Below are 26,403 nucleotides of genomic sequence, written 5' to 3' on the forward strand. Positions count from 1 at the left end.
ATGGAAAGTGCTTAGCTCATAAAAAACACGCAATAAACATTAGTTGTTGTTGTGACTATGATCATTCTGTGTTTCAATGGATACAGTCACCTAAACTGAGAAGATCTATGACAGGCAGGGTGTGGGACTTCTGGTAACATATACCTACAGCACGGGCTGGAGGACCAAGGTTTGCAGAGAATATACTGGCAGATGGTCATTTGTTCTCCTTCCTCTCCAGTTACCAAAAAAAATAAAAAAAAAAAAAATGTCAGGAGGTGGGGAACCGCTGGCAAAGCCCTAAAGTGACTCCTGACTCAAGAGTGGGCACCAGGGGGCGCCTGGGTGGCTCAGTGGGTTAAGCCTCTGCCTTAGGCTCAGGTCATGATCTCAGGGTCCTGGAATCGAGGTCCTCATGGGCCCTCTGCTCAGCGGGGAGCCTGCTTCCTCCTCTCTCTCTCTCTCTCTCTCTCTGCCTGCCACTTTGCCTACGTGTGATCTTCTCTCTGTCAAATAAATAAATAAAATCTTAAAAAAAAAAAAAAGAATGGGCACCGGGTTTTTGGTCCCCCTATCATAGCCATTTTAGATAAAGTCATGCCCGCAGTCAGTCCTTTCTTTGAAGGTCCCCACAGATTCTCCTCCAGGAGAATCTAAGAGGCTGTGCTACCTCTCATCCCAGAGATGTTATCATTATGCCATCTGTGGGACCAAAAATTCACTGGCACTAGAAGCTCAACGGGTTTCTCCTCCCAGGACTTCGGATGGGGTGAGTAGGCCCAAAGCTTATTGAGATGAGGCAGGTCACATACATGAGTGAAGGGGACATGGTGGGCTTAAGGAGGAAGGAGACCATGTATGTCCTCTCTTGGGACGCTTCTGCCTCCCAGGCTCTCTCCACTGTGGCCAAGTAGAAAAGGGGTGGGTTTCTATCAGATTTTCAAGTTTTTCAAAAATGGTCAGAAATCAAAAGTTCTATGCAATTTCCCCCTTTTTATTACTCTATTTATCTTTATTATTTATTTTATTATTTCTATTTATAGTTATTATTTTATTATTTATTTATGTATTATATTATTTATCCTTATTTATCTCTTTTTATTACAGTATTACTGGCAACAATTCCTAACATTGAAAAAGAAAAAAAAAAAAAGGCACCACCACGTAGGCCAAACAAACAGATCTCTGAGTCAATCCCACTCACAGGCTGTCTTCAGCCTTGGACCACCAGTTTGTGACTCTGCTGTAAAGTGCCCTTAACCAAATTCTACAAAGACAAAATATTCTCACCAGAAAAGGGCAAATGGAGAGATTGTGAGGGTCTCAGCCTTCTGTTCAATATCATCTGTTTTTAAGAGGCCTGGCTGTGAGAAATCTAATTCCTGCACACGAGATTGTTGTCCTTTTCATTTCTTGTCCTAACACCTGGCAAAACTGATTGAGGCAGTCATGTGAAAACCATTTTTTAAAAGATATTATTTATTTATTTGAGAGAGAGAGAGAGCACAAGCAGGGAGAGGGGCAGAGGGAGAAACGGACTCACCCCTGAGCAGGGAGCCCGATCACCTGAGTGGAAGGCAAACACTTAACTGACTGAGCCACCCAGTCGCCACGTGAAAACCACTTCTTTTTTCAGGCAATACCAGAAGAGAAATCTTGATCTTATGTAATTCTAATCAGGTTTCTCATGAGGCCAATCTGTCATGTGCATATACTAATATATCTCAGATTTAACAGTATTATGTCCGATGATTCAATAATTTGGGGTATTAATCAAATGATTCAAGAATTTGGGGAGACTTAAATGTCAAAATAACCATCACCTAGGTCCCCTCCCCTCTTGTTCTGCGAATGCTGGGCCCAGCAGGTCTAGCTCAGAGGGCAGACCCTGCAGCTGATCAGTTAGGAGGCACGTTTGACTGCATGGAACATTTGTTCTTTCAGAATGTTTGGGGATGAATCAGGGATAAGTAATTGCTATAAAACTAAGTAAACAAAAAGTAAGGCGATGAATACAAAATGGTGTAATGAGGGAAATAAAATCCTAATACGGTGCATGTTCTATCTGTGAACAACATCTGCATAACCATAATGACGGCAAATACAAAATACTGATTTGACAAAAAACTGATACAACTAAGTTGGGAAGACAGGGATGGGACGTATGGTCGTCTAGAAAACATAATAAAATTTCAGAAATGGGAAGTCACTAGATGACTTCTAAAATGTTGAAAATCATAATTAGTAATAGAAATGTGCTGTATAGAAATATCAAAGTTTAGGGACGCCTGGGTGGCTCAGTCCATTAAGCATCTGCCTTCGGCTCAGGTCATGATCCCAGGGTCGTGGGATGGAGTCCCACATCAGGCTCCCTGCTCGGTGGGGAGCCTGCTTCTCCTTCTGCCTGCTGCTCCCCCATTTGTGCTCTCTCTCTCTCTGACAAATAAAATGAATAAAATCTTTAAAAAATTTAAAAAAAAAGAAATATCAAAGTTTAAAGAGAAAGAAAGAAACTAAAAACTTTAAAGCATTTCTTGTGAGCCGTGGAGAAGGGAAACAGAAATGGAAGTTTCAGAAGGCTGGGACAGACAACTGCTGACTTTTTTATATGTCACGGAGTAGCACCTGACTTTTTAAAATTACGTGCACATATTCCTTTAGTAAAAATTAAATTACATTTTTAGAAGAAAAAAAAAAACCATCTCCTACTTAATAAGGCGAAAGTACAAAACCACGTCTTCTTGTACACTTTCCCTAGGCGTAAATGCTTAAGGCATTTTTTAAATAACAAGACTACAATTTTAAATAACAGTACCATCCTTCATCCATACTTTTCTTACCAGTTCTCGGCTATCTTACCTTTCCTACCAGTCTGTGACCTCCCAGAGGACCCGTGTCTGGTTTGTTTGTTTGTTTGGCCTCTCTGCTACCACCAGGCATCATGCATGGCACTGAGAATTTTCAAATGGACCTATATATGGAGGAATAAATGAAGAGAAGAAGGGATGGCTGAATGAATGCCAAATTCCAGTTAGGACTACTTGCAGAATCGAGGATCTTAATTTCCTCCAATTTCGCTTTTTGAAAGACAGACTTGTAAAGCATAATCTGGACAAACTGCTTATCTGGCTCAGGAACGGTTGAGGGCAGTTTAGTTTAAGTGAAGAAACACAACCTTTGGACCCAAATGTTAATTTTAGTTTCCAAAAGATCTTTTCACTAGCTGTCTGTCCTCCGGCAAATTATTTAATCTCTTTGTCCCAAGGTTTCTTTGGATGAAAACAGTAGAGTTTTCCTCCCCCTCAAATTACTATGGGGACTAAAAGAGTATTTGTAATGTGTGTGTGGGTAAACAAATCAGTTTCTTGAAACACAAAAAAAAGCAGTTTATTTAAAACACAAATGTTGTCCCAGCTTTACTCTTTTAACGTTTGACTTCAGTCTGGCGAACATTTACATTAAACGACAAATTTTCTACTGTAGGATAATTTTCATTTAAAATATATTGCTTATCTGTTTCCAAGAAGACAGGCAGCAACATACAAGGTCAACAGCCATACATGACTCACATTCTTGGGTCCCATTGTTGCCGCCCACGTGACTCACAGCAACCATGCCCCAGACTGGCACTACCGGATTAAAGGATACTAACTTCCTAGAAAAGTTTTCAGGAGAATGGTAATAAATAAATACTAGCCAGGTGAGCTTGGAAGCTACTGGGGCATTTTATTATCAGTGGCCACTTGGGTCACTTCTTTGGCTCTTAAAGGGGCAGGTGGGAATGGAGGAAGTGCTTGGCTTCTCGGGTCTTGGTGTTGAGAACAGATATGAGTGCTATTAAGTCCGGAGGTGCCGGCTAGTGCCACGAGAAATGTCTGTGGCTCGTGGGTGTGGTTCATCTGTGCACAAAGGCCTGCCCCACCATTATCTCAGCCCACTCACTTCCCGTGCCGGCCAGTTTGGTCAGCATTAGGGGCATGAGTGTGCCTGCTGCTGCTGACCACAAATCTGGGAGACACGACGAGAAAAGGAGCGAGCCACAGAGAACAAGAGAAAAGGGTTGGATGGGCTTTCTGGTCTAGTATTCTCCTGGTGAATGCTTAGTCATCTAGCAGAAGCTGTCTGTGCAGGCAGGAGGTAGAAAGCAAGCCAATGGTACTCAGTGAAAGTCGGTTTTGTGTAAACCGAAAAGCTGCTCTTAATCACCAGCCTGTCTCATTGCCCTCTGAGAAAGGAGGCAAATGGGGCTGAAGAGGATGTCTCCCTAGGTCATTGGAAGCTTTGGTGAAACAGCCCAAGTGTTGGATATTTTTCAGAACCAGAGGGACCACGTGTTGTCACCAGAAAAGTAACTTGTCCCAGCATAAAAACCCAGAACTACAAGAAGATTCCCAAATGAGCTTCCTCCTCAGTCCGTTTTCCTCAGACTGACATGTCTGGTTTACAGTGAGGGTGGGGTAGATGGGTACCGGATGGCTATTTGGGTCTCCAGGTTCTCCAGGTCTTTCAGCACTCCTGGCCAGCCCCTCACCTGCGGTGTGCAGGTGGGAAAGCTGGTGCCCCAACCCCACCTTCCCTTCACTGGTCTCTCTGGATGTGGCCATGCATTCTTGGGGGTGTTGGTTTCAACCAGTGACCTTTCACTCCATCCACTGTGCAATGGTTAAAGGCGCAGGCCTCTGAATAAGACAGACCTGGGATCAAACCCAGGTTCTGTCTCCTGTGTTTTTATTATGCAAACCTGGAGAACTTGCTTGGCCTCTCCCGGCCTCCATTTGCTCATCCATAAAGTGGAGATAGTAATCCTGTCCTCCTCTCCCAGGGTGAGCAGATGTTGGCAGGGATGAAGTGGTACAGGTACCTGGGTCTGGGCACAGAGAGCGTACCTGGTGTTTGTACTTCTTTGCTCATACTGCCCTAAACATTTCACACGGCCTTAGCTCCAAAGTCCATGACAATACTGGCCAAGAAGCCCTTTCAACTGTTCTCTCAGTATCCATTAATTCTGAAAGCACTGAACTACAGAAGGTAGATACAAGACATGTTACCCTTTCCTTCTCTGGACAATGTTTGATGAGAACAGAGAATCGCAGACCCCCTGCAATAATCACAGGGTCCCCTGGTGATCTCCGGCCTCACATTGCATGCACCTGCAAACATTTTCTAAAGAATCCTTGGCCTTTATTAACTACTGCTTTCCCGAAAGAGCTCAGTTTGTACATACTGACTGAACAGACACTTGTTCAGTATCTGTTATACACTGTATCTGTGTTAGGAACATCTTAGTTTGCGCTCTATTTTTTTTTTTAAAGATTTTATTTATTTATTTGACAGAGAGAGAGAGAGCACAAACAGGGGGAGCAGCAGAGGGAGAGGGAGAAGCAGGTGCTCCCAGCTGAGCAGGCAGCCCAACGTGGGGCTGGATCCCAGGACCCTGGGATCATGAGTTGAGCTAAAGGCAGACACTCAACTGATTGAGGCACCCAGGCGCCCCTTAGTTTGGACTTTAAACAAAGTACTAGATAGCCAAGAGATTTGAGAATGGTCAAATGAAATAAAATCTGTGGGATTATGATTTGTTTGTGATCATCACTTCACCTCTTTAGGTTTTACATTGTGTCCAGTAATCAGCTTGTCATAGGGGTCATGGCTCCACTGGGAACTTCCCAGCAGCCCAGCTGAGATTTCTTAGAAATCACACCTCCCACTTCTCACATCCTATCCCCTGTTTCTATTGAAAAGACATTTACAGGGGTGCCTGGGTGGCTCAGGGGGTTAAGCCTCTGCCTTTGGCTCAGATCATGATCCGAGCCCCGCATCGGGCTCTCTGCTCAGCAGGGAACCTGCTTCCTCCTCTCTCTCCGCCTGCCTCTCTGCCTACTTGTGATCTCTGTCTGTCAAATAAATAAAATCTTTAAAAAAAAAAAAAAGACATTTACATAGGGACCCCCTGCCCCCGGCTTATGTTTAGATATTTTAGTATGCTCCATCAGATATTGCTTGAGCATGGAATATGGAGACGCATGAGCTACTGTGGTGGACATCACAGTCTTAGTGAGGTGGCCCGAGGCGAGGTGGACTGTCACAAAATGCCACTGTAAAGACATAGTCGATGAAGCAGAGGAGGCCTCTGAGGGCTTGAGTTGTCAAAGGAAAGCCCCACAGAAAAGACAGGATTTTAGCTCAGTGTCAGGAGTGCATGGAGTTTGGTTGTGGAAAAGGACAGACAGAGAAGGGACATTCTGCCAGAAAGGAGAGCATGAGCCAGTGTGCAGGGTGGGAATGAGTGTCATGAGCTCAAAGGACTCACAGCGACGGGGATGCCAGCCTGGCTGATGCAGATTTATGCTGGAGAATACTGGCCATGAAGTGATTGGGGTCGCAAGTCAAGACCCTGGAGAGCCCTGAGTACCAGGGGAGGGTTGTGCTGCCATTTTGCACCTAACGGGGGGGGGGGTGTGCTAAGTCATGCTCCATCCGGCAGGGTCACTGAGTGGGGAGACACTGGGGGTAGGGACGCTGGTTGGGGGCTGCAGAAGAAGCCTCCAAAGATTTGGGAATGACTGACTATAGGTGGCAAAGGGAGAGAAGAGGAAGGAATACCAAATGATTCCAGAATGTTTGGCCTGGGTGATTGAGAATGACTAGCCACCAGTCGGCCTTTTGTAGGAATTCTGCCTTTCAAATGTCCTTTTTGCTTTCCCACTGAAATTCTTTCTCCCGTTCCTGCCACGTGCGGCACCTGAGGAGACTGACAGTATTTACCCTCTCCTCTTTTCTAGTGTGGCTTTCCCACCCAAAGCACTAAAATCTCGCCAACTACAAAGGAGTTGTAGTTGTGATTCCCAGAGGAATCACAAGTAAGCAAAGCAACACGAAGCTCTTGTCAGCTTCCCACTTCCCCTCTTCTGCAAATTTTGATCCTGTGACTAGGAATGAAACAGCAACTATTTCTAGCATCTGTCCCAGATGTGGTTTTCTCCCTATTCTTATTGCCAGTCAGTGAGTCAGCGGTTAAGTTCACGGGTCCCTTTGTCTTAACTTATTCACCCTACATTGGGGGTTTCCTTTTGAGTTTATCCTAAGAGCAACAATATCCTGCACTTTCCATTGCCCTTTGTGGTTTAAAAAGTGCTTTCATTATTGTTCTCCCGTTTGAACCTTTACCAAATCATCCTACGAAACAAGCCTGGCTGGTATCATTTTTATGCTTTAATCGACGATCAAGCTGACACTGAGAAGTGTCATTTACACAGACATGCTGTCATACCTGGAAATAGCACCTGGAATCTGGTTACTTAGTTCCCTCCAATATACTAGGTGCTGTGCAGAGACAAAGATGTTTCATACAGGATCTTGAGTACCTTATAAAATTGGGAAAACCAGGCATAGATCCATAAGCAGTTAAAGTACATCCTGTGCATGAGTGCCCCATTAGATGGCAACAGAAGCAATGAGCAGAAGGTACAGGATGACTTACCCGGTCCTAATGCAATGCACAAATACAGAAGGATTGTGTCCATGTCTGGGCTCTGTGTTTTGTTTCTTTTTTCTTTTTTTAAGATTTTATTTATTTATTTGACAGACAGAGATCACAAGTAGGCAGAGAGGCAGGCAGAGAGAGAGGGGGAAACAGGCTCCCCACTGAGCAGAGAGCCCGATGCGGGGCTCGATCCCAGGACCCTGGGACCATGACCTGAGCCCAAAGGCAGAGGCTCAACCCACTGAGCCACCCAGGTGCCCCTGGGCTCTGTGTTTTAAGAGAGACGCTGACAACCCAGAGCTTGACCGGGTGAAACTCACCAGGAATCAAAGATGAAGGGACGGGCGTCCAGGAAAGTGAACTCCCTCCAGTTATTGGAAGACCTGGAGTGTGGAAGAGGTTTATGATTTATGGTTCCCGAGAGTGGGATGAGAGCTAACAGAGAGAAGTTACAGGAGAGAAGATTCCAACTTCCTGTAAGGAAAGACTCCCTAGTTACTGGAGCAATAAAAAAATATCTAGAACTAGCTGCCTGATGTGGTAATAAGCTCCCTGTGTCTCACAGTAATCCAACACAGACCAGATGAATGCCAGTTTAGGATGTTGTAGGGAAAATGCCTGTGTCTATCAGATCTAGTATGTGTGCCATTGAGTTCAGAACCAGTGTAGGGTTGAGGCTGAGGTGAGAGCATGGTGCAGGGTTTGAGACCACAGGCTCTGGAGACTCCATGGTGCTTGCCCTTGGAAGCCAGCCCTGGGGCTGTGAAGAAGCCAGGCTACACAGAGAGGCCATTCGAAGGTGCCTTGGCCAACCCTCCAGCCAAGGCATCAGCTGACAGCCAGTATCAACCACTAAACACGTGAATGGGTTAGTCTTCAGATCATTCTAAACTTCCAAATTTGAACCATCACACTTGACACCTAATGGAGCAGAGATGAGATACCCTGCCCAGCCTTGCCCAAATTCCAGATTCACAAGCAAAATAAGTGTTACCATTTTAAGCCAGTAAATTTGGGGGGTAGTTACGTAGGGCTGGATAACTGGGACATGATGTTTATGTGTTACTCTAAATTGCCACCAATCTTCAAGGCTACTCACAGGTGCAGAGTCAAGTAGAAGCTGGTGTTTTTTGCAGAAAGGGGGGTTGGGGGACTGGGCTGAAAGAAGACAAAGCTTGGTGAAGCTATTGGGTGAATATGAATGAGAGGTGAATGAGGAGTTTGGGGGTACAGTGAAGTGCACAGTGAGAACTAGATCCATGATTTGTAATACCCTCCCTCCCTTACATGGTTCTCTGAGTTTTCTAAATCTCCCGGAGAAGGAAGTTAGACTGAGCAGATGCCAGATCCTGACAAGAAGGTGGAAGAAAACTTGGAGGTGTGTAGATGGCCAGCACAGGAGGAGAGGGTGGCGGGCCTGGGAAACACGACACCTAAGGAAACACAAGGAAACAAGATAGGCCCGCATATTGTTTGCTGTTGGTATGGAAAGGAATCTTCGAGATTATTTTCTAGATAAGTAGAACCAAGCTCTGGCACTTGGAAAAGAACTAAGCACTAATTGTATAGTAGGGAGAGTACAACTGAATTTCAGAGAACACAGGTTCAGTGTGGTGAGAGCATGAATGAGTAATGGGTCGAAAACAGCTTTCCAAATAGGGGTTCAGAAAACTGAGACAAGCTAGATAATAATAGGCTCTTTCGATATCTAAGAAGGGGAATGGTAGGGCAGTTCATTTAAAGGTGAGGGCAGGGAGTCTGTTGGAAATCTTCTCCATGAGACCATGAAGGACAGATCTCTCACTTGGGAAGGGAAAAAATTATACCAGGCACACAGAAGAAGGAAACCAGAGTGGGTGACCAATTTCCCATCAGTCTAGCTGCAGTACTTAGGGATACCCAAGGTCTGCCTGCCTGCCTAGTGCGTGGATGCAGGCGGGAGGAGGCAGGCAAGGGATGATACTAGAAGGTAGTTACCTGACTTCCTCATTGCCTTCCAGGCTATAATAAATAGATTTTAAAACTAAAAACCAATGATGTAGGGGCGCCTGAGTGGCTCAGTTGGTTAAGCCTCTGCCTTCAGCTCAGGCCCTGATCTCGGGGTCCTGGGATCCAGCCCCACCTCCCACTCCCTGCAGCAGGGAGCCTGCTTCTCCGAACTCTTCCTCTGCCCCTTCCCCTTCCTGTGTGTGCTCATATTCTCTTTCTCTCTCGCTCTTTCAAATAAATAAACAAAAATCTTTTTTAAAAAAATTAAGATAAAAAGCATTGATGTGAATCTGGGCTGAAATCTTCTGGGCAGCGATTTCTGATGACGGTCACTGAAGCTCCCACATTGCTCATTTCTCCTCCTTCCTTTCCTGTAACACCCTGCTTCGATTATCCTCCCGAGGAAAGAACAAAAAACAATTTCAGTATCTAGAGTAGAAGAGGAGAATATTCATCATAGTGGAAGTTGACAGGGCACAGCCTTCCCTACACCCACCTGGGCCATTTAAAGCTTTTCTGCCCCCTCTAGACTAGCACAGGGGCACGCGCATCAGACCTCAGAAGAGGGAAGGCGCTTATACAGAACGCAGTACTACGTCAGGATGGGCCCTTGTCTGCATGTGTCTCCTCTTATGCCCTGTTGTCTAAATCAGGTCATGTCAGCTGTCAGTAACATTTCATTCCTCTTTTCAGAAGATGCTGTCAAAATGCCAGTTAGTTTAGAAGTTGTGCACGGGGTGGTTAATTGGCTTTAAATTAAAAAGAGAGACACCAATGTGGTGCTGGTTTTAATGCAGAGAATTATTCTAATAGATAGGGATTCTAGAAAAAAAATTGGTCAAGTCTAGATGGAATTGATAGGCTATGAATGAACCCAGGCGATGTTTTTGAATAGGGAAAAGGGAACGGGTTACTACTACAACCTTAGTTAGGATTCACTACAGGGTCCGGAGCCCAGCCTGTGCATATGTGATGTGGAGCCCAAGGACTCCCCTGAAGATGTCAAGCCCACATACTTAACCCTCCTGGCCAGCCGGTGGAACTAAGATGAGGCAATATGTCTTAGAATTGGGGATTACAGAAGCTGTTGAAAGATCAAGAGAATTTCTCTGCCTTCAGGGAGGGATAAACTAAAATCATTCTATATGTATTAAATTATTGTTTGTAAATTATATTTCTATGAAAGACCTCACAAAGGCACCCTGGGGGAGCTATTTAGAATTAATTCATCGCTGTCGGGAAATTGTTCACATGCAACCTCTTCATAATTCAGGCTCAGACTTCCCTTCTCATCCTTTTGTGGAGAGACACGCAGTGGCTGGTTATTATCTTCTTGATAAGAAGCACCCACCTTCTTAATCTCTTTTTCCTTATATATATTTGATCCTGAAACCTTTCCTCATATGCCCTTAAACAATATTCATGGCCTCAAGCTGAGCTCTTCCTGAAGTCAGTTGCTCTTTCATTGTGAAACCCAAGCTGGGCTGTGTATTCTAGAAAAAGTCTGGCCAATTCAACATATAAAGAGCTGTGATTTAATGATCCTACGGTCCAGAACTTCCTCCCCCAAGGCCACACTCGCTCTTTAAACCACAGCTTGAGGATGGCTGATGGCCATTTACTGTCTTGTTATTTTACTACCAGACTTGCGCGTGACTGTTCGTCTTTCTCAATAACACTCCTTCACCAAATATTTCCTTCGTGGGCCAGGATTAAATGGTTTTGATTGGTTGTTCATTGAGGATATGGGACCCATTTTCTAAACATTAAGAACTACACGGTGGAACAGTCAGAATGTTTGTGTCCCCCCACCCCTCAATTCACTTAGTTACTGAGCTTCCTCTCGTTCCAGGTCCTTGGCTGCGGCTCTGTCGCCCAGGCTATCCTCAGTCGAGGACACTTTGGAGGAATTGTCACTATCAATGTTGGATTTGCCATGGCAGTCGTAATGGCCATTTACGTGACCGGAGGTGTCTCTGGTAAGTCATAGGAATAATAGCCACCGTGCATCCATTCCGATGTGCTAGCTCTGCGCTGGGGGCTTTGAATACCCAGTGTATTTGCATTCCAGCAACCCTGCAAGAGTATGTATTTGATTCTGTTTTTATAGATGTTAAAATCAAAATGGCCAACAGTGAGTGACTTGTGCAAAAGCAGCATTTAGTTAAAGACGAGAGATGGTCTTGATGAAGTCCCAAAAGTTCATTTTCACTTTTGTTCTCTTTGCCCTTGGAGACATATCTTGAAAGAAGTTGCTGTGGCTGATGTCGAAGAGGTTGCTGCCTATGTTCTCCTCTAGGATTTTGATAGATTCCTAACTCATGTTGAGGTCTTTTATCCATTTCGAGTTTATCTTTGTGTATGGTGTCAGAGAATGGAATGGTCGAGTTTCATTCTTCTACACATAGCTGTCCAATTTTCCCAGCACCATTTATTGAAGAGACTGTTTTTTTTTTCCACTGTACATTTTTTCCTGCTTTGTCAAAGATTATTTGGCCATAGAGTTAAGGGTTTATATCTCAGCTCTCTACTCTGTTCCCCTGGTCTATGTGCCTGTTTTTGTGCCAGTACCATGCTGTCTTGGTGATCACAACTTTGTAGTAAAGCTTGAAATCAGGCAACATGATGCCCCATTTTGTTTTTCTTTTTCAACATTTCCTTAGCAATTCGGGGGCTCTTCTGGTTCCATACAAATTTTAGGATAGTTTGTTCCAGCTCTTTGAAAAATGCCCATGGAATTTAGATTGGGATGGCATTGAAAGTATAGATGGCTCTGGGCAGTATAGACATTTTAACAATGTTTATTCTTCTGATCCAAGAGCATGGAATGCTCTTCCATCTTTTTGTGTCTTCCTCAATTTCTTTCATGAGTGTTCTGTAGTTCCTCGAGTACAGATCCTTTACCTCTTTGGTTATGTTTATTCTCAGGTATCTTACAGTTCTTGGTGCTATTGTAAATGGAATCGATCCTCTAATTTCCCTTTTTATTTTTTTATTGTTAGTGTATAAGAAAACAACTGATTTCTATACATTGACTTCATATCCTGCCACATTACCAAATTGGTATATGAGTTCTAGTAGTTTGGGGGTGGAGTCTTTTGGGTTTTCCATATAAAGTATCATGTCATCTGGGAAGAAAGAGAGTTTGACTTCTTCTTTGCCAATTTGAATACCTTTTATTTCTTTTTGTTGTCTGATTGCTGTTGCTAGGACTTCTAGCACTATGTTGAATAACAGTGGCAAGAGTGGACATCCTTGTCACGTTCCTGATCTCAAAAGGAAGGCTGTCAGCTTTTCCCCATTGAGAATGATATTCACTGTGGGTTTTTCATAGACAGATTTTATGAAGTTGAGGAATGCTCCCTCTATCCCTATACTTTGAATCATTTTAACCAGGAACGGATGCTGTATCTTGTCAAATGCTTTTTATGCATCAAATGAGAGGACCATGTGGTTCTTCTCTCTTCTCTTATTGATTTGTTCTATCACATTGATTGATTTGCAAATGTTGAACCACACTTGCATTCCATGGATAAATCCCATCTGGTCATGGTGGATAATCTTTTTAATGTACTGTTGGATCCTATTAGCTAGGATCTTGTTGAGAATCTTGGCATCCATATTCATCAGGGATATTGGTCTGAAATTCTCCTTTTTGGTGGGGGACTTCATCAAGATCAAAAGCAAAGGAAACAGTCAACAAAACAAAGAGGCAACCCACGGAATGGGAGAAGATATTCACAAATGACAGTACAGACAAAGGGCTGATATCCAAGATCTATAAAGAACTCCTCAAACTCAACACACACAAAACAGATAATCATGTCAAAAATGGGCAGAAGACATGAACAGACACTTCTCCAAAGAAGACATACAAATGGCTAACAGGCACATGAGAAAATGTACATCATTAGCCATCAGGGAGACTCAAATCAAAACCACACTGAGATACCACCTTACACCAGTTAGAATGGCCAAAATTAACAAGACAGTAAACAAAAAGTGTTGGACAGGATGTGGAGAAAGGGGAATCCTCTAACACTGTTGGTGGGAATGCAAGTTGGTGCAGCCACTTTGGAAAACAGTGTGGAGTTTCCTTAAGAAATTAAAAATAGAGCTTCCCTATGACCCTGCAATTGGTATTTACCCCAAAGATACAGATGTAGTGAAAAGGGCCATCTGTACCCCAATGTTCATAGCAGCAATGGCCACGGTCGCCAAACTGTGGAAAGAACAAGATGTCCTTCAACAGACGAATGGATAAAGAAGATATGGTCCATATATACAATGGAGTATTATGCCTCCATCAGAAAGGATGAATACCCAACTTTTGTATCAACATGGACAGGACTGGAAGAGATTATGCTGAGTGAAATAAGTCAAGCAGAGAGAGTCAATTATCACATGGTTTCACTTACTTGTGGAGCATAAGGAATAACACAGAGGACATGGGGAGATGGAGAGGAGAAGTGAGTTGGAGGAAATCGGAGGGGGAGATGAACCATGAGAGACTGTGGACTCTGAGAAACAAACTGAGGGTTTTGGGGGTGGGTGGGGTGAGCCTGGTGGTGGGTATTATGGAGGGCACATACTGCATGGAGCACTGGGTATGGTGCATAAACAGTGAATATTGGAACACTGAAAAAAAAATAAAATTAAAAAAAGAGAGAGACAAGAGATGGGGGTTAGGACTCAGAACTGACTGGTTTCTTCCTTTTTTTTTTTCTTTTTTAAGATTTTATTTACTTATTTGAGAGACAGAGTATGTGTGTGAGCATGAGCAGGGTGAGGCACAGAGGAAAAGGGAGAAGCAAACTCCTTGCTGAGTAGGGAGCCCAATTCGGGGCTCAATCCCAGGATCCTGGGATCATGACCTGAGCCGAAGGCAGACACTTAACTGACTGAGCCACCCAGGCGCCCCTGAACTGGCTAATTCCTAAATGGAACTCCTGCATCCTGTTTTTCATGCGCCAGTATGATCTTTTGCCTGTTTCTACCCCATGCTTGGAAGCCATTCCCAGAGGCCCTGCACAGAGCCCAGTGAAGATCACTCCAACAGAGCCAAGTCCCTTGCACCTTTACCCACAGCAATCACTGAAGTCTGGGCCACTTGCAAAGTGGCTGGTGTTCTCGTGGGTGGGCAGGTCTCACGGAGCAGCACTCTTGGTTGAATTCTGCCCCGAGGGGTGGGCTGATTAGAAACCATTCACAGAGTTCTGAGAAGCAAAAATGAAATGATGCTACTTAATGCAGCCTGTAACTCCGGAGAGATCTGCAGAAATGATGCAGTTCTCAAAGGCACTCAGAATTTTCCAGCAGCCTGGTCAGAACACTGAGGCAAGCTGGCCGAGGCTGAGGGACGACAGGGAAGCCCACGCACGCCGGGGCCCTGTGCAGGCTGCTGTGCATACTCTGCCCCCTTTCTCTACATCAGTGCTTTGCAGCAGGCGTTCCAATCTCCATGCCCCTGAGTGACCCAGAGCTCGGAAATAGTAAGACAATGGCGAGAGTCCTACAGTTGGTTAAGAGGCAGAGCAAAAACTTGCCCCAGGTCTACATGACAGCAGAGCTCCTGTTCCCGCCATTACACAGTGTTTGCAATGGTCTATTCTGGGGAGGGCATGACATTGCAAGCAGGGCCTTTGGGCAGAACAACCCTGGCAGAGGATCCTGCAGTCAAGCCAGCCGGCCTGGTGGCAGCTGCTGCCACTGGAACATTGAAGAATGGCTGCCCCGGCCCCCTGGGAGCCCCACTGGGCTGGGCCCCTGGAACAGTCGTCTTCTGGCTGCCCCCTTTCCAGAGCGCGTAGACTCAGATCGTGCGGCGGTGCGGGTTAGGGATGCCTGTGTGTGCGGTTGCTTCGGCATGAGCTGTGTCTATGTTCACGCTTTTGTCAAGTCTCTGCTGTGATCCCAGCACTGTAGTGTCCACCTAGACACCAGAGTAGGCAGGGGACTCTCCTAATGATAGTGCAGGAGACAGCGGACACAAATCAGTCCTGGCCTAAAACCAGCTTACGAGAGGTTCCGCTGCTGCCCCCTCTGTGCTCCCGCTACGTTCACACAAGGCTGGCAGCCACAGACTGGGGAATAGAAAGGGGGGCGTACTTTTGGTGTAGAGACACGGTTTTGGAATATTTCACCTGCATAACACCCTGAATTGAACATCATCACGTATTTATTTAGAAGAAATTGGTCCCAGACCCAACCAGTATAGGTAATAGCTTTCATCACCAACATGGCCCATGTCTGTTTGCATCTATTGATATATTTGGGGATTTGGGCAGTCTCCATAGGAAAAAAAGGGCAGAGACCAGCAGGCAGGGGAAGAGAGGGTGGGAGATGGCGTGAAGCCTTCCCATCTGGGCCCTGGACCGGGGGTAGGGCCAGGTGCTCAGATGAGTGAGAGCTAGAGCCTATAGGACTATTTCTACCAGAGGTTCTTTCCAAGATGAGGGTTAAGAGCCAACCAAATTGTTCACCAGAGTCTGTGAGACCCCAAAATATAAGTAGAGCAGTTTCTGAGCCTGGTTGATATAAGGCAATATTGGGCTAGAAAGGAAACTTAGCTCCCCATCTCTGGAACCTAGCGATCCTAGGCTCCTTGAGGACCGGTGGCTTTGGGAACGTGCAGAGATCACACACCAGCCCACCGTTGACACGCATACAGACATCAGTATTGGTTTAAGCAGCCACAGGAATGGGGCAGGAAAACTGTTGCGGAGAGGAGGTGACTTTCTCCTGTGGCTACAGCTAACATACTGGGTTTGTGAGCACGTAGGAGGCCCACTTTGAGGATTCTGAAAATAACCAATGTATAGTGGGCATAAGCATAAGTAAGATCCCATTTTGTGGTCACAGACTGGTGAAGTCAACTGACATCTGGTTTTGCAATATAAAACATTACCTTTCTGGAAGGAAGTTACCACACCTTTCTTTCCTGTGAACATGCCAGTGGTCTGTCCCTTGAATCTGGCCAATCGGAACTCATGACTCCCCCATTAATGATGCAGCATCCAACATTGTATATGCTGCCTTCTTATATGGTGGCTGTTTTTGATGCAACATTTTATGAGCCATGTAAATTCTTGCAAAAGCAAAAGAACTTTGCATCCTGACAAATAAAATATTAAGGTCGTCTCTATCACAGTGTGGGAAAGGAGGCAACCTGCCCAGAGCAGCATCTGAAAGGGTTCATTCTGCTCACCTAAGACTTTCATCTCGGGCCTGGTGGGCTCCAGCTCTGCCCTGGGCTCTTTTTATGAATCATCTGATTGTCACAACAACCTGGATGGAGCCAAGACTTGAGGGCAGTGCTCCCCGAGTCCCTCACTCGTGTTCTTTCCACTATGCTTCTCTGCTTTGTGTGGCAGTGAGCCAGGCTGGGCACTCACCCCTGCAAGGAGCAATCTTCCTGCTGCTTTCCAACACACTCTCCTGGACACACCCTCTCTGATTCCCAAACAACTTTCCCTCTCGGCAGGCCTTCACTGTCTGCGCTACCCAAATAAAGGCCCTTGACCATTGACTGACTCAACTTTCATATCTGGAACACCTACTGCCTGCCTTGCACTGTGTAAAGTCCAAGATGAAGAATGAGCACCCTGCCTCGGAGTGCTTGTGAGGGGCTAAAAAGCAGAAACCTACCCGCAGGAAGTTTTATTTTGGAAGAGGAGCTTGCTAAACGGAACTCTGTAACTCTCGCATTGATGGGCTCATCTGTGGGGAGCAGTTTTTGACTGGGGCTGATTTCTTATGGGCCCTTGTCCTTTCACAATGGATCTCTCTACGCTGGCTGGGTGCTGGCTCCTCTCCAAACAGCCTCTGGGAAAAGAGAAACAGGGCTGGCTTCGGGAACTTTCCATTGCCTGTGCACTCCTGTCTCCTAACCCCTGTTCCCAGCTAGCTTAGTAAGTGGTGCTCCTGCTGGTCTCCAGACTTGTGGCTCTCTTAGATTTAAAGTAAAACAAACCAGTTGAAGTGTTTGTAAGGCTTCAGGAAATCACCCATGCTTTGATATACTGGCGTTTTCTTACTCAGATGAGCCCCTAAGTGGCAGGAGCAGGTGAAGAAAGGACCTTGAGGCTTAGCCAGCAGTGAGAACCCCTCCCTACAAGCCCACCTGGGCTTGGAGACTCAAGAAGAACATTGCTTTCTTCATAGGGGGAGGCCTTCCAGAAACAGACTGACCTATAGGTTCTATAGAGTCAGATGGTGAAGTTTCTTCTTCTCTCCTCCTCCACCTTCATCATCATCACCATCATCACCATCATCACCACCATCTTCATCATCATCATCATCATCATCATCATCATCTGTTGTTCACAACTATGTCCCCACCCCAAAGGTCTACATTTCAGTGTGGTCACATTGACAGTGACTCTAATTCCCCCTCCACACAAAGTGTACTCTTCGAATGAACATCTTTCTTTCTTTTTGGGGGGGGGAGGGGCTTTTACTTTCTTATTTTGTGTTATGTTCGTTGGGATGAGCACTAGGTGTTATACACAACTAATGAATCATTGAACACTAAACAAAAACTTACAGTGTACTATATGCTGGCTAATGGAACAAATGAATATCTTTCATTTTCAGGAACTAACCCCATTTGCACTCAAAGACGATATTTGAAATGTGGTTTTCTTTCTGCCCACTAAGGCAGGGAAGGCTTATGAACATGGTGTATAACACTTCCATGTTTGGAAGTGGTATAACATAGAACACAGACTCTAGAATTCATATCAACCTGCATTTGAATCTGATTTCCACCACTTAACTAATCATGTGGCCTTAAAAAAGTTACTTTACTTCTGTGCCTCAGTTTCCTCACCAGTTAATTGGAGTAATACCCATCTTACTGGGTTCTTATAACGGCAAAATGTATCTAATACCCCAATAATAACATATGGCAAATGTTCAGTAAATGTTGTTACTAGCAAAGCCATGGGGGTATTGGTGACCTACCACTGAGCAAACCCTCTGTGTGATCTGGTGACCAAATGAGAAAACCAGGAGGATGATTCTCTAGCAGGAGCTTAGATTGGGGTGTTGGAAACATTGCTACATTTGTGTGTGTGAGAGAAACACATTGTTCCTGCAGAGGAACCGAGCAGAATCCAGACACTGTGATCACCTCAAAGTACATTGAGCCCCTTACCTCAGTGAGAGGCACAGTCCACCAACCAAGGTTCATTTCCCCCTTAGACATCTCTTTTCCATCTTAAGATTGTTTTATCTCCTCTGGACATGGGCTGAGGACCTGCTAGATGTAGATTTAAATATTAAACAATATGTTGTATAAATATATTGACTTAAAAATATATTGATGTTAACAGATTATATCAATCTCTTGGATGTAATTATTTCATAGATAGATAAAAGCCTGGGAAGTCAATGGTAGCAAGGTAGACAGTAGATCGATGATAGAGACAGAAAATGAACCTCTTGAGTACAAGTTTCTTCCCATCTCTCACTCCCTTTTCAGAAAGCTAAACTTCCTAGACAGTGTCTAATGGTTCATGTGGATTATTGGTCTCCCTTTCCTCCCCTTTCAAACACATGCACGCGCGTGCACACACACACATACATACACACACACATGTGCACACATGTGCGCACGCACTCACCTATACGTAAGCCTCTGTCTCTTCACACAGTTCTCTACCTAGAAGACTAAGTTCTGCCTGAGGTCTCTAGATAAGCTTTTCTGTGTCAGAATTCTCCCTGGCCTGCTGCTAACATCCCTAATCGTCTTTCTTTCTTGCAGGTGGCCACATCAACCCAGCTGTGTCTTTTGCAATGTGTCTCTTTGGACGAATGAAATGGTTCAAATTTCCTTTTTATGTGGGAGCCCAGTTCTTGGGAGCCTTTGCAGGAGCTGCAGCCCTCTTTGGCATTTACTATGGTGAGTAGGGCTCCCGAGACCAGAGGTTAGGGAGAGCTGGCCATGTCTGGGGAGTCAGAATTACTTGTTAAGAACAGATGAGCTAAGGCAGGAACAGGGAAGTGTTCCACATTCAGCAGGCAGTTCTAAGAATTCGAAGTTCTGAACAATGTGGCCAACATTATCATTAGGACAAATTCACAAAGTCTCTTAAGAAAATGGTCACAATTTCAATGGAGGGAAGAACTAGAAGTCTGTCTTTAGGTCCAACCAGTACTACAGTGTGACCAGGCACAAAATTAGCAATAGGTCAGTAGATTCTCTATAAGCTTTCTCTGACTTGGCTGGGAGAGAGGGTGTTGACTGGTAGCAAAGGTTGGGATAATTAAGCATTCAGAGCAGGAATCTGAAACAAAGTCTTTGAAGGAAAGGGCACGGTTGAGAATAGGCTAGGTGGGGAATCTCTTCCCCATTCTGTCCAACAACCAGGACATGGGATCTCCAACAGTCCTGGGGGAGAAACAGTACTGGTGATCAAAGACCCAGTAAGTAGCTGGGGGACTTATGTAAGCCATCTGACTTTGTCAGTCTCAGTTTCCTCCTCTGCAAAATGAGGGACTTGACTTCTAAGACCCTTCAAATGAAAAAATCTTGAGATTGCATGAAATCAACTGTCGAAGTAGTTCCTTCTGTCTAACCCCCACAGAATATGAGTTTCCTGACCCACTGGCTGAGGTTGACTCAAGTGTGGAGTGAACCATGGAGGGCAGCCAAGGCTTTCTATCTTTGACGTGACATCCTAGAATTTCTACGGGCATCTCTAAAACTGCCAGGCTATGAAATGAGGAGAGAGAAATGGAATAGGCCCACCAAGTTGGACCTGAGTGTTTGATTGTGGTTGTTTTGCACAAGACCCGGCATAGGCCTCCCTCAGCTTTGCCCAGAGAACACTAATGTGCAGGAGTTCTTTCTTCCACAGATGGACTTATGGCCTTTGCCGGTGGAAAACTGCTCATCGTGGGAGAAAATGCAACAGCCCACATTTTTGCAACATACCCTGCTCCATATCTGTCTCTGACAAATGCGTTTGCAGACCAGGTAAGTGTCTGTTTACCAAAGACTGGACTTCAGTGAAAAGATACGATCTAATAAGGAGAATGCACAGGAACATTATAGTCCTTCGGACTGGGAAGGCTGTGTTCCCAAAGTCAGAGGTCACTAGGCATAACGAAGGAATTTTTGACCAGTTTTTCCCTTTACCAAAGTCGATACCACTAACAAAGTTTTCTGCTTCCTTGTTAATAAATACACTTGAGGGCACCTGGGTGACTCAGTTGGTTGAGTGTCCAACTCTTGATTTCAGCTCAGGTCATGATCTCAAGGTCATGGACTGAGCCCCACCACGGGCTCCCCACTGGGCGGGGAGTCTGCTTGAGATTCTCTCTCCCTCTCCCTCGGCCTCTCACCTTGCTCTTTCTCTCTCTCTCTCTCTCTCAAATAAATAAAATAAGTTTTTAAAAAACCTGCATACACTTGTTTTGCACTGGTTGAGGTCCAGAAAAGAAGGGACAACAGGACATTTCAACCCCTAAAAGGGCAAATAGCGTTTGCTTTCTGATCACTGTCTCTTCTGCACTCTGAACATGGAGGCCACAAGAAAAGACATTTCCATCACAATTCAAGGACTATGAAGTGTGACAGTTGAGCCTAGAGCATCACTGGATCCCCCGAGTCTCCTCAGGCACATAGGTTTATCGAACTTCAAGGTAACTAGAAGAGTCTCTGCTCTGTGGACATCTTAACAAGCTGCACCCAGACACCTGCGATGTAGCCGACGGCACAGTTCTTCTGGTCACCTTGTGGCAGGACCAACCTTGTCAACCTGATAACCTCTTCCTCCCTTACTGTAGCCCAGAAAGCCGGCTGGTCAGCCTGGAAGGAAGAAAGGAGGGAGGGGGGCAAGGAGGGAGGACATCTCCAGCAACTCTCAGTCATTCTCTTGTGATCACGATGGGGCAGGGTAGAGCGGGCATGTGTATGAAACGGATCTTCCAGATTGCCAACTCTGTCCACCTCCATTTAATGGAGAGATGTAAAAAGCCATGCCCTCATGCCCTCAGTCGTTTTCCTTTCCACTTTGATCAGTAAACCGAACAGGCAACAAGTCTTTCTTGGGGTTTCTCCGTATGCTTAGCCCCGTGACTGGAGCTTGAGGGACTGACAAGTAAACGTGAGTCGGAAAGATCCGAGATTTGGAGTCCAAGTGCTGGAATTAAAATAACAGTTCTGTGCCAACTCCCTGAGCAACTTTAGCTCAATTACTGAGCTCTGGGGGTCTCAGGTTTTCATTTGTAAAGTGGGGATAATATGAGCACTTATCAGATTACTTTGTAAGGATGAAGTGAATAATAGGAGGAAAATGCATTATAAACAGTCTCTGCCCAGGAATTTTGAACAAAACGAAGAACAAAATGATCACCTGAAGACAAAAGGAACAACGCAAAAGTGAAGACAATTAGACAGGAAACTGGACTATAGGAGTCACATTAGTCATTTGGCACCAAGAGCCTAAATGAGCTCGGATGATGAGAAAAGTTCTGATGGAAAAGATACAGAGAGCTGTAGCTGCCAGGAAAAGGAATGTTCTCCTAAGCTGAAAAAAATAGAAGGATAGTATTCAGATGAAGTAGTTTAGGGTCTTACACTCTATTCCGTATGGGAGTATTAGACTCATTTCCAAATGTCACAGTTCAAGAGGGCATATACTACTAAAAGAGATGAGCCAAAAGATGTCACACCGCAATGAGTGGAAAATGGGGATGTTTGCTCTAGGGAGTGTGTGCGGGAGCTGGGGGGATGGAGGTGACGAGATTACTAGTAGCTTCCAAAGAAGTGAAGGAACGTTAAGTGCAAAAGAAGTTAGACTTGGTATGCACATGCTCCCTGGAGATTTGATGGAAGTTAGTACATAACAGGTGCTCAATAAATATTAAGAGACTTACATATTAATTATGTAGTATGTATACACTAATATTTCTATACTGATTATAAAATTCTTGGCCCATGAAATTATGGTGAGATAAAGTTACATTATATTTAATAAAAGGAAGACCTTTCTAACAATCAGGACTGGGCTTTCTCTTTCAAGATTTCTCATGTGAATTCCATTAGAGGTAAGAAAGAAAGAATGCTGACATTCTCTCCCTCAAACCTTGGCTTGCATCAAAAAGGACAGTGTCTTCATTCCTCTTGAAAGTGGCAGCTTTCATTCTACTAGAAGAGCCTGAGAGAACTGCTATCATTCCCCTTACGTTTAGTACTGTTTGCATCTCTTCATTACAAATCAGTTTTTCCCACGTATCTGTTTCTTAGTTCTATTTTTCTCTTAGGAACTTCTGTTCATTTCCTTTGCCCGTTTATCTGTTGACGCCTCACGTTGTTTTTCTCTCCCGTCCAGCTGAGCATCTCAAGTGTTCTGCCAGCTGGCAGCTTGCCTTTCTGTTGAGCGCAATGGTAGCTTAGCAGGATAGTTGTGTGAAGGTAAATCTCTGGAGCTCTCGGGGTCCACACCTGACTACCACTGACTGGGTAGGTGACCTTGGCACGTCACGAATGTGTAAACAATGCCAGCCCCACATTGGGGCTCGCTGTGATGAGAAGAGAGCCTGGCCTGCTGTGCCCACCATGCATGTTGTTTGTTACCACGTTTGTTTTTCACCAGAGGGGTGAATTCTGAGGTGGGCGAGTGAGCAGAATACAAGTTAAATCCCTTGTGCATTTTCTCCTTCCCCCAGGTAGTGGCCACCATGTTCCTCCTCATGATTGTCTTCGCCATTTTTGACTCCAGAAACTTGGGAGTCCCCAAAGGACTAGAGCCCATTGTCATCGGCCTCCTGATTATTGCCATTGCTTCTTCCTTGGGATTGAACAGTGGCTGTGCCATGAACCCGGCTCGAGACCTGAGTCCCAGACTTTTCACTGCTTTGGCAGGATGGGGGTTTGAGGTCTTCACGTAAGTAATGGTGGTGTTGGGGGAAGAGAGAGTCATGCTGCGCCTTTATTGGGAAGGGCTGTGCTTGGACCTCGGAGGTCCAGGAGAGTTCAGATGGGAGTGTGGAGATTAAGTGCATGTTCTGGTCATTGGCGTGGATTATTTCACCCGTGCTTTGTGATATGGGGTGTGGGGGCAGGGAGGGGAGTGGGAGGAGACACATATGGAAATAGATACAGAGAAAGAGGGAGAGAGACAGAGAGAGAGAGGCTCTAGGTAAATTCAAAAGAGATAGGCTTGACCTATATAATAATAATACTCAGTTGGTAGATGGTTTTATGTGAGTATTTTGGTTGTGTAAGTTGTCTGCAGATTCATTTTGTGATAAAGTTGGGCCTAGAGTTTCCATCTTCTGATACGACTCTAGGGTTCTTGGTAGTGAACAATGCTATGCTTCACTCATTCAACAGATCTTTACTGAACACTATCTGTGCTGTGGTCACTGTGCTATGTAAAGGGAGATTTCAAAATCAGCTAAAACCCTAGCTTTGAGCAATACAATAAGAGCTCTGGCAACCGCCAAAACAAAGTGCTCAACCAATGTAGATAAGAGAGTGACTAGTTACGCCTCGGAAGTTGGGAAAAGCATCACCAAAGAAGTGAGGGCTGAGTTGGGTCTTGAGGTATGAGTAGGAAATCCCTGGCAGAACAGACATGAAAGAGAGCCCGTGCACGGGAAATGGCAAGACGACGTACTTTCTACCTCAGAATGTGCTGAGGAAATACGTCAGCGGTTGGTACCAATCTTCCAGAACACACTGTGCCCATTTATTCCTTCCCGCTTTTGCCCCCATGCAACCACAGTGGTCTGTCCCCATCCACTTAGCACATCTCTCTATGGGAGAGGAACTCACGTTGGTTCATCAAGAAACAGGGCTCTACCATGGAGAAAGAGAAGTAGGAAAGACACATGTGAGGAAATTCTAGTTTGATATTTGCTGTGAGAAAAGACTTGAATGTCCTTAAAGGCTGACCTGCACATATAATCATACACATGTGATGACTTATTTAAGTGAAAGTTTGGGTTGCCTTCACCAGTGCGAAAAAGTAGTTATTTAAATAACTGACACCAGGGGCGCCTGGGTGGCTCAGTCGTTAAGCGTCTGCCTTCGACTCAGGTCATGATCCCAGGGTCCTGGGATTGAGACCCGCATCGGGGCTCCCTGCCTGCTTTGCAGGGAGCCTGCTTCTCCCTCTCTCACTCTCCCTGCTTGTGTTCCCTCTCTCGCTGTAATAAATTAAACAAACAAACAAACAAACAAACAAGAAAAAAACTTTAAAAATAAATAAATAAATAACTGACACCAGTCCGATCACCACCACAGACAGGGCTGAGAGCTGCTGGAATGTAAGCATCCTGAGGACCGGGACCTGGCAGCTTCCTCGCCGCTGTCCCCACGGTGATGAGACCAGAGGCTGGCATATACAGAGTCTCCAGAGAAGTTAATAAAAGCCTGAATGAAAGAATGGGCAAATGCTATGTGCCAGACATGTCCCAGGAGATGAGGAATACAAAGAAAATCAAGCAACATCCCCTATATTTAAGAAACTGATAATGCAATGAGTTTTCTAGAGCAGTGGTTCTCAACTAGAGGTGATTTTTTTTTCCACCCAAAGACAGTTGGCAATGCCTGGAGACATGTCTGGTTGTCACAACTGGGGAGGGTAGAAGAGAAGGTTGTTACTGGCATCGTGGGTAGAGAGAGGCCAGGGATATTGCCAAGTATCCTCCAGCACCCAGGACAGATTCCCACAAGAAAGAATTATTCGGCCAAAAATGAAAGAATGCTCCACAGATGAGGAGCTCTTGTTCCAGAATGATTACCACTACGACATGAAAAGTTTGAACAGAACATCTCCAACCAGGAAGGTTCTTCTGTATCCTTCCAAGAGAGAATGCAAAACATATGTCAGCAAGATTCCCAGAGCCCAAAATTAACCCGACTTTCGTTAATCCCAGCTCCCAGAGCCTCACTCTAGAATACCGCGGCCCCCACGACCTGGTCACCTGTTAGCTTCACACAGACCCCTGGAACAAAGAGGCCTCGAAGCCTCCCTTTGAGCCCTGTTTCAGGACTCACCCAAACTCTAGGAGTGATGGTCGTTCTAAGATAGAGGTCTTGCCTATCCTCTCTTGGCTTTGTGAAGTCAATGGTAGGAGATCGCATCTGGCAAGATGCTAGAATCCCCTACTGCCAGACGAGCTCCACGTCCCTGTCCCTCAGTGTCGGGGTCTTTTCCTCTCACGCATTCATTTATTCACCCCTGCAGCTACCTGAGCTCTTGCTCCAGGCCCTGGGCTGAGATGATGAAACCCAGCAGCTGCCCTTCTGCTTCCTTTGTGTTCTGTTTCAGCGGGTTCAGCCTAGCCACTTCCACAGGCTGAAGCTGTCAAGTGTCGTTTAAGAGATTTGACTCGTTTACTTCGGCACGTGGGAGGTTTGCAGCTCCAAAGTTAGGAATTATGGGGGTGGAAGTAGGGGCATTTTATGGTGTTTGGATGTGCTTGAATGGGGGACAGAGAGGAGACTGAGGGCAGAGAGGATCTGTTTACCATGTGTAAGTAACAAGCGATCTTGTCTAGCTGGAAGGGTTCGAGGAGAAGTCTAGAAAGGACAGCGTGTCGGATCGCAGAGGATCTAGACTCCCAGAATGAAAAATTGGGGATTGGGCTGCCACGTCTTTCATAGATTATGGGAAGCAGCAAAGCATTTAGAGGGGAAGTTTGATGGGCGCCTGGGTGGCTCAGTGGGTTAAAGCCTCTGCCTTCGGCTCAGGTCATGATCTCAGGGTCCTGGGATCAAGCCCCACATCGGGCTCTCTGCTCGGCAGGGAGCCTGCTTCCCTCTCTCTCTCTGCCTGCCTCTCTGCCTACTTGTGATCTCTGTCTGTCAAATAAATAAATAAAATCTTAAAAAAAAAAAAAAAAAGAAGAGGGGAAGTTTGACATGGTTAGAACTCCAATTTAGCTAAATTAATCTGACGTCACCCTCTAAAATGGATTAAAAAGAAGAGAGT

General features: G+C 45.2%; 1 protein-coding gene across 1 annotated transcript in view; it reads left to right on the plus strand.

The window, feature by feature from the left end:
* AQP9 (aquaporin 9) overlaps positions 1 to 26,403 on the plus strand; it is a 43,533-nt gene that overhangs the window by 12,895 nt on the left and 4,235 nt on the right. The window contains exons 2-5 of the mRNA XM_080808996.1: positions 11,304 to 11,430; positions 19,218 to 19,355; positions 20,314 to 20,432; positions 23,129 to 23,346. Of these exons, the coding sequence (XP_080665122.1) occupies positions 11,304 to 11,430; positions 19,218 to 19,355; positions 20,314 to 20,432; positions 23,129 to 23,346 (602 nt within the window). The remainder of the gene's footprint in view (positions 1 to 11,303; positions 11,431 to 19,217; positions 19,356 to 20,313; positions 20,433 to 23,128; positions 23,347 to 26,403) is intronic.

The sequence above is a fragment of the Martes martes genome (assembly GCF_963455335.1).
Source record: "Martes martes genome assembly, chromosome: 7".
NCBI classification, from domain to species: Eukaryota; Metazoa; Chordata; class Mammalia; order Carnivora; family Mustelidae; genus Martes; species Martes martes.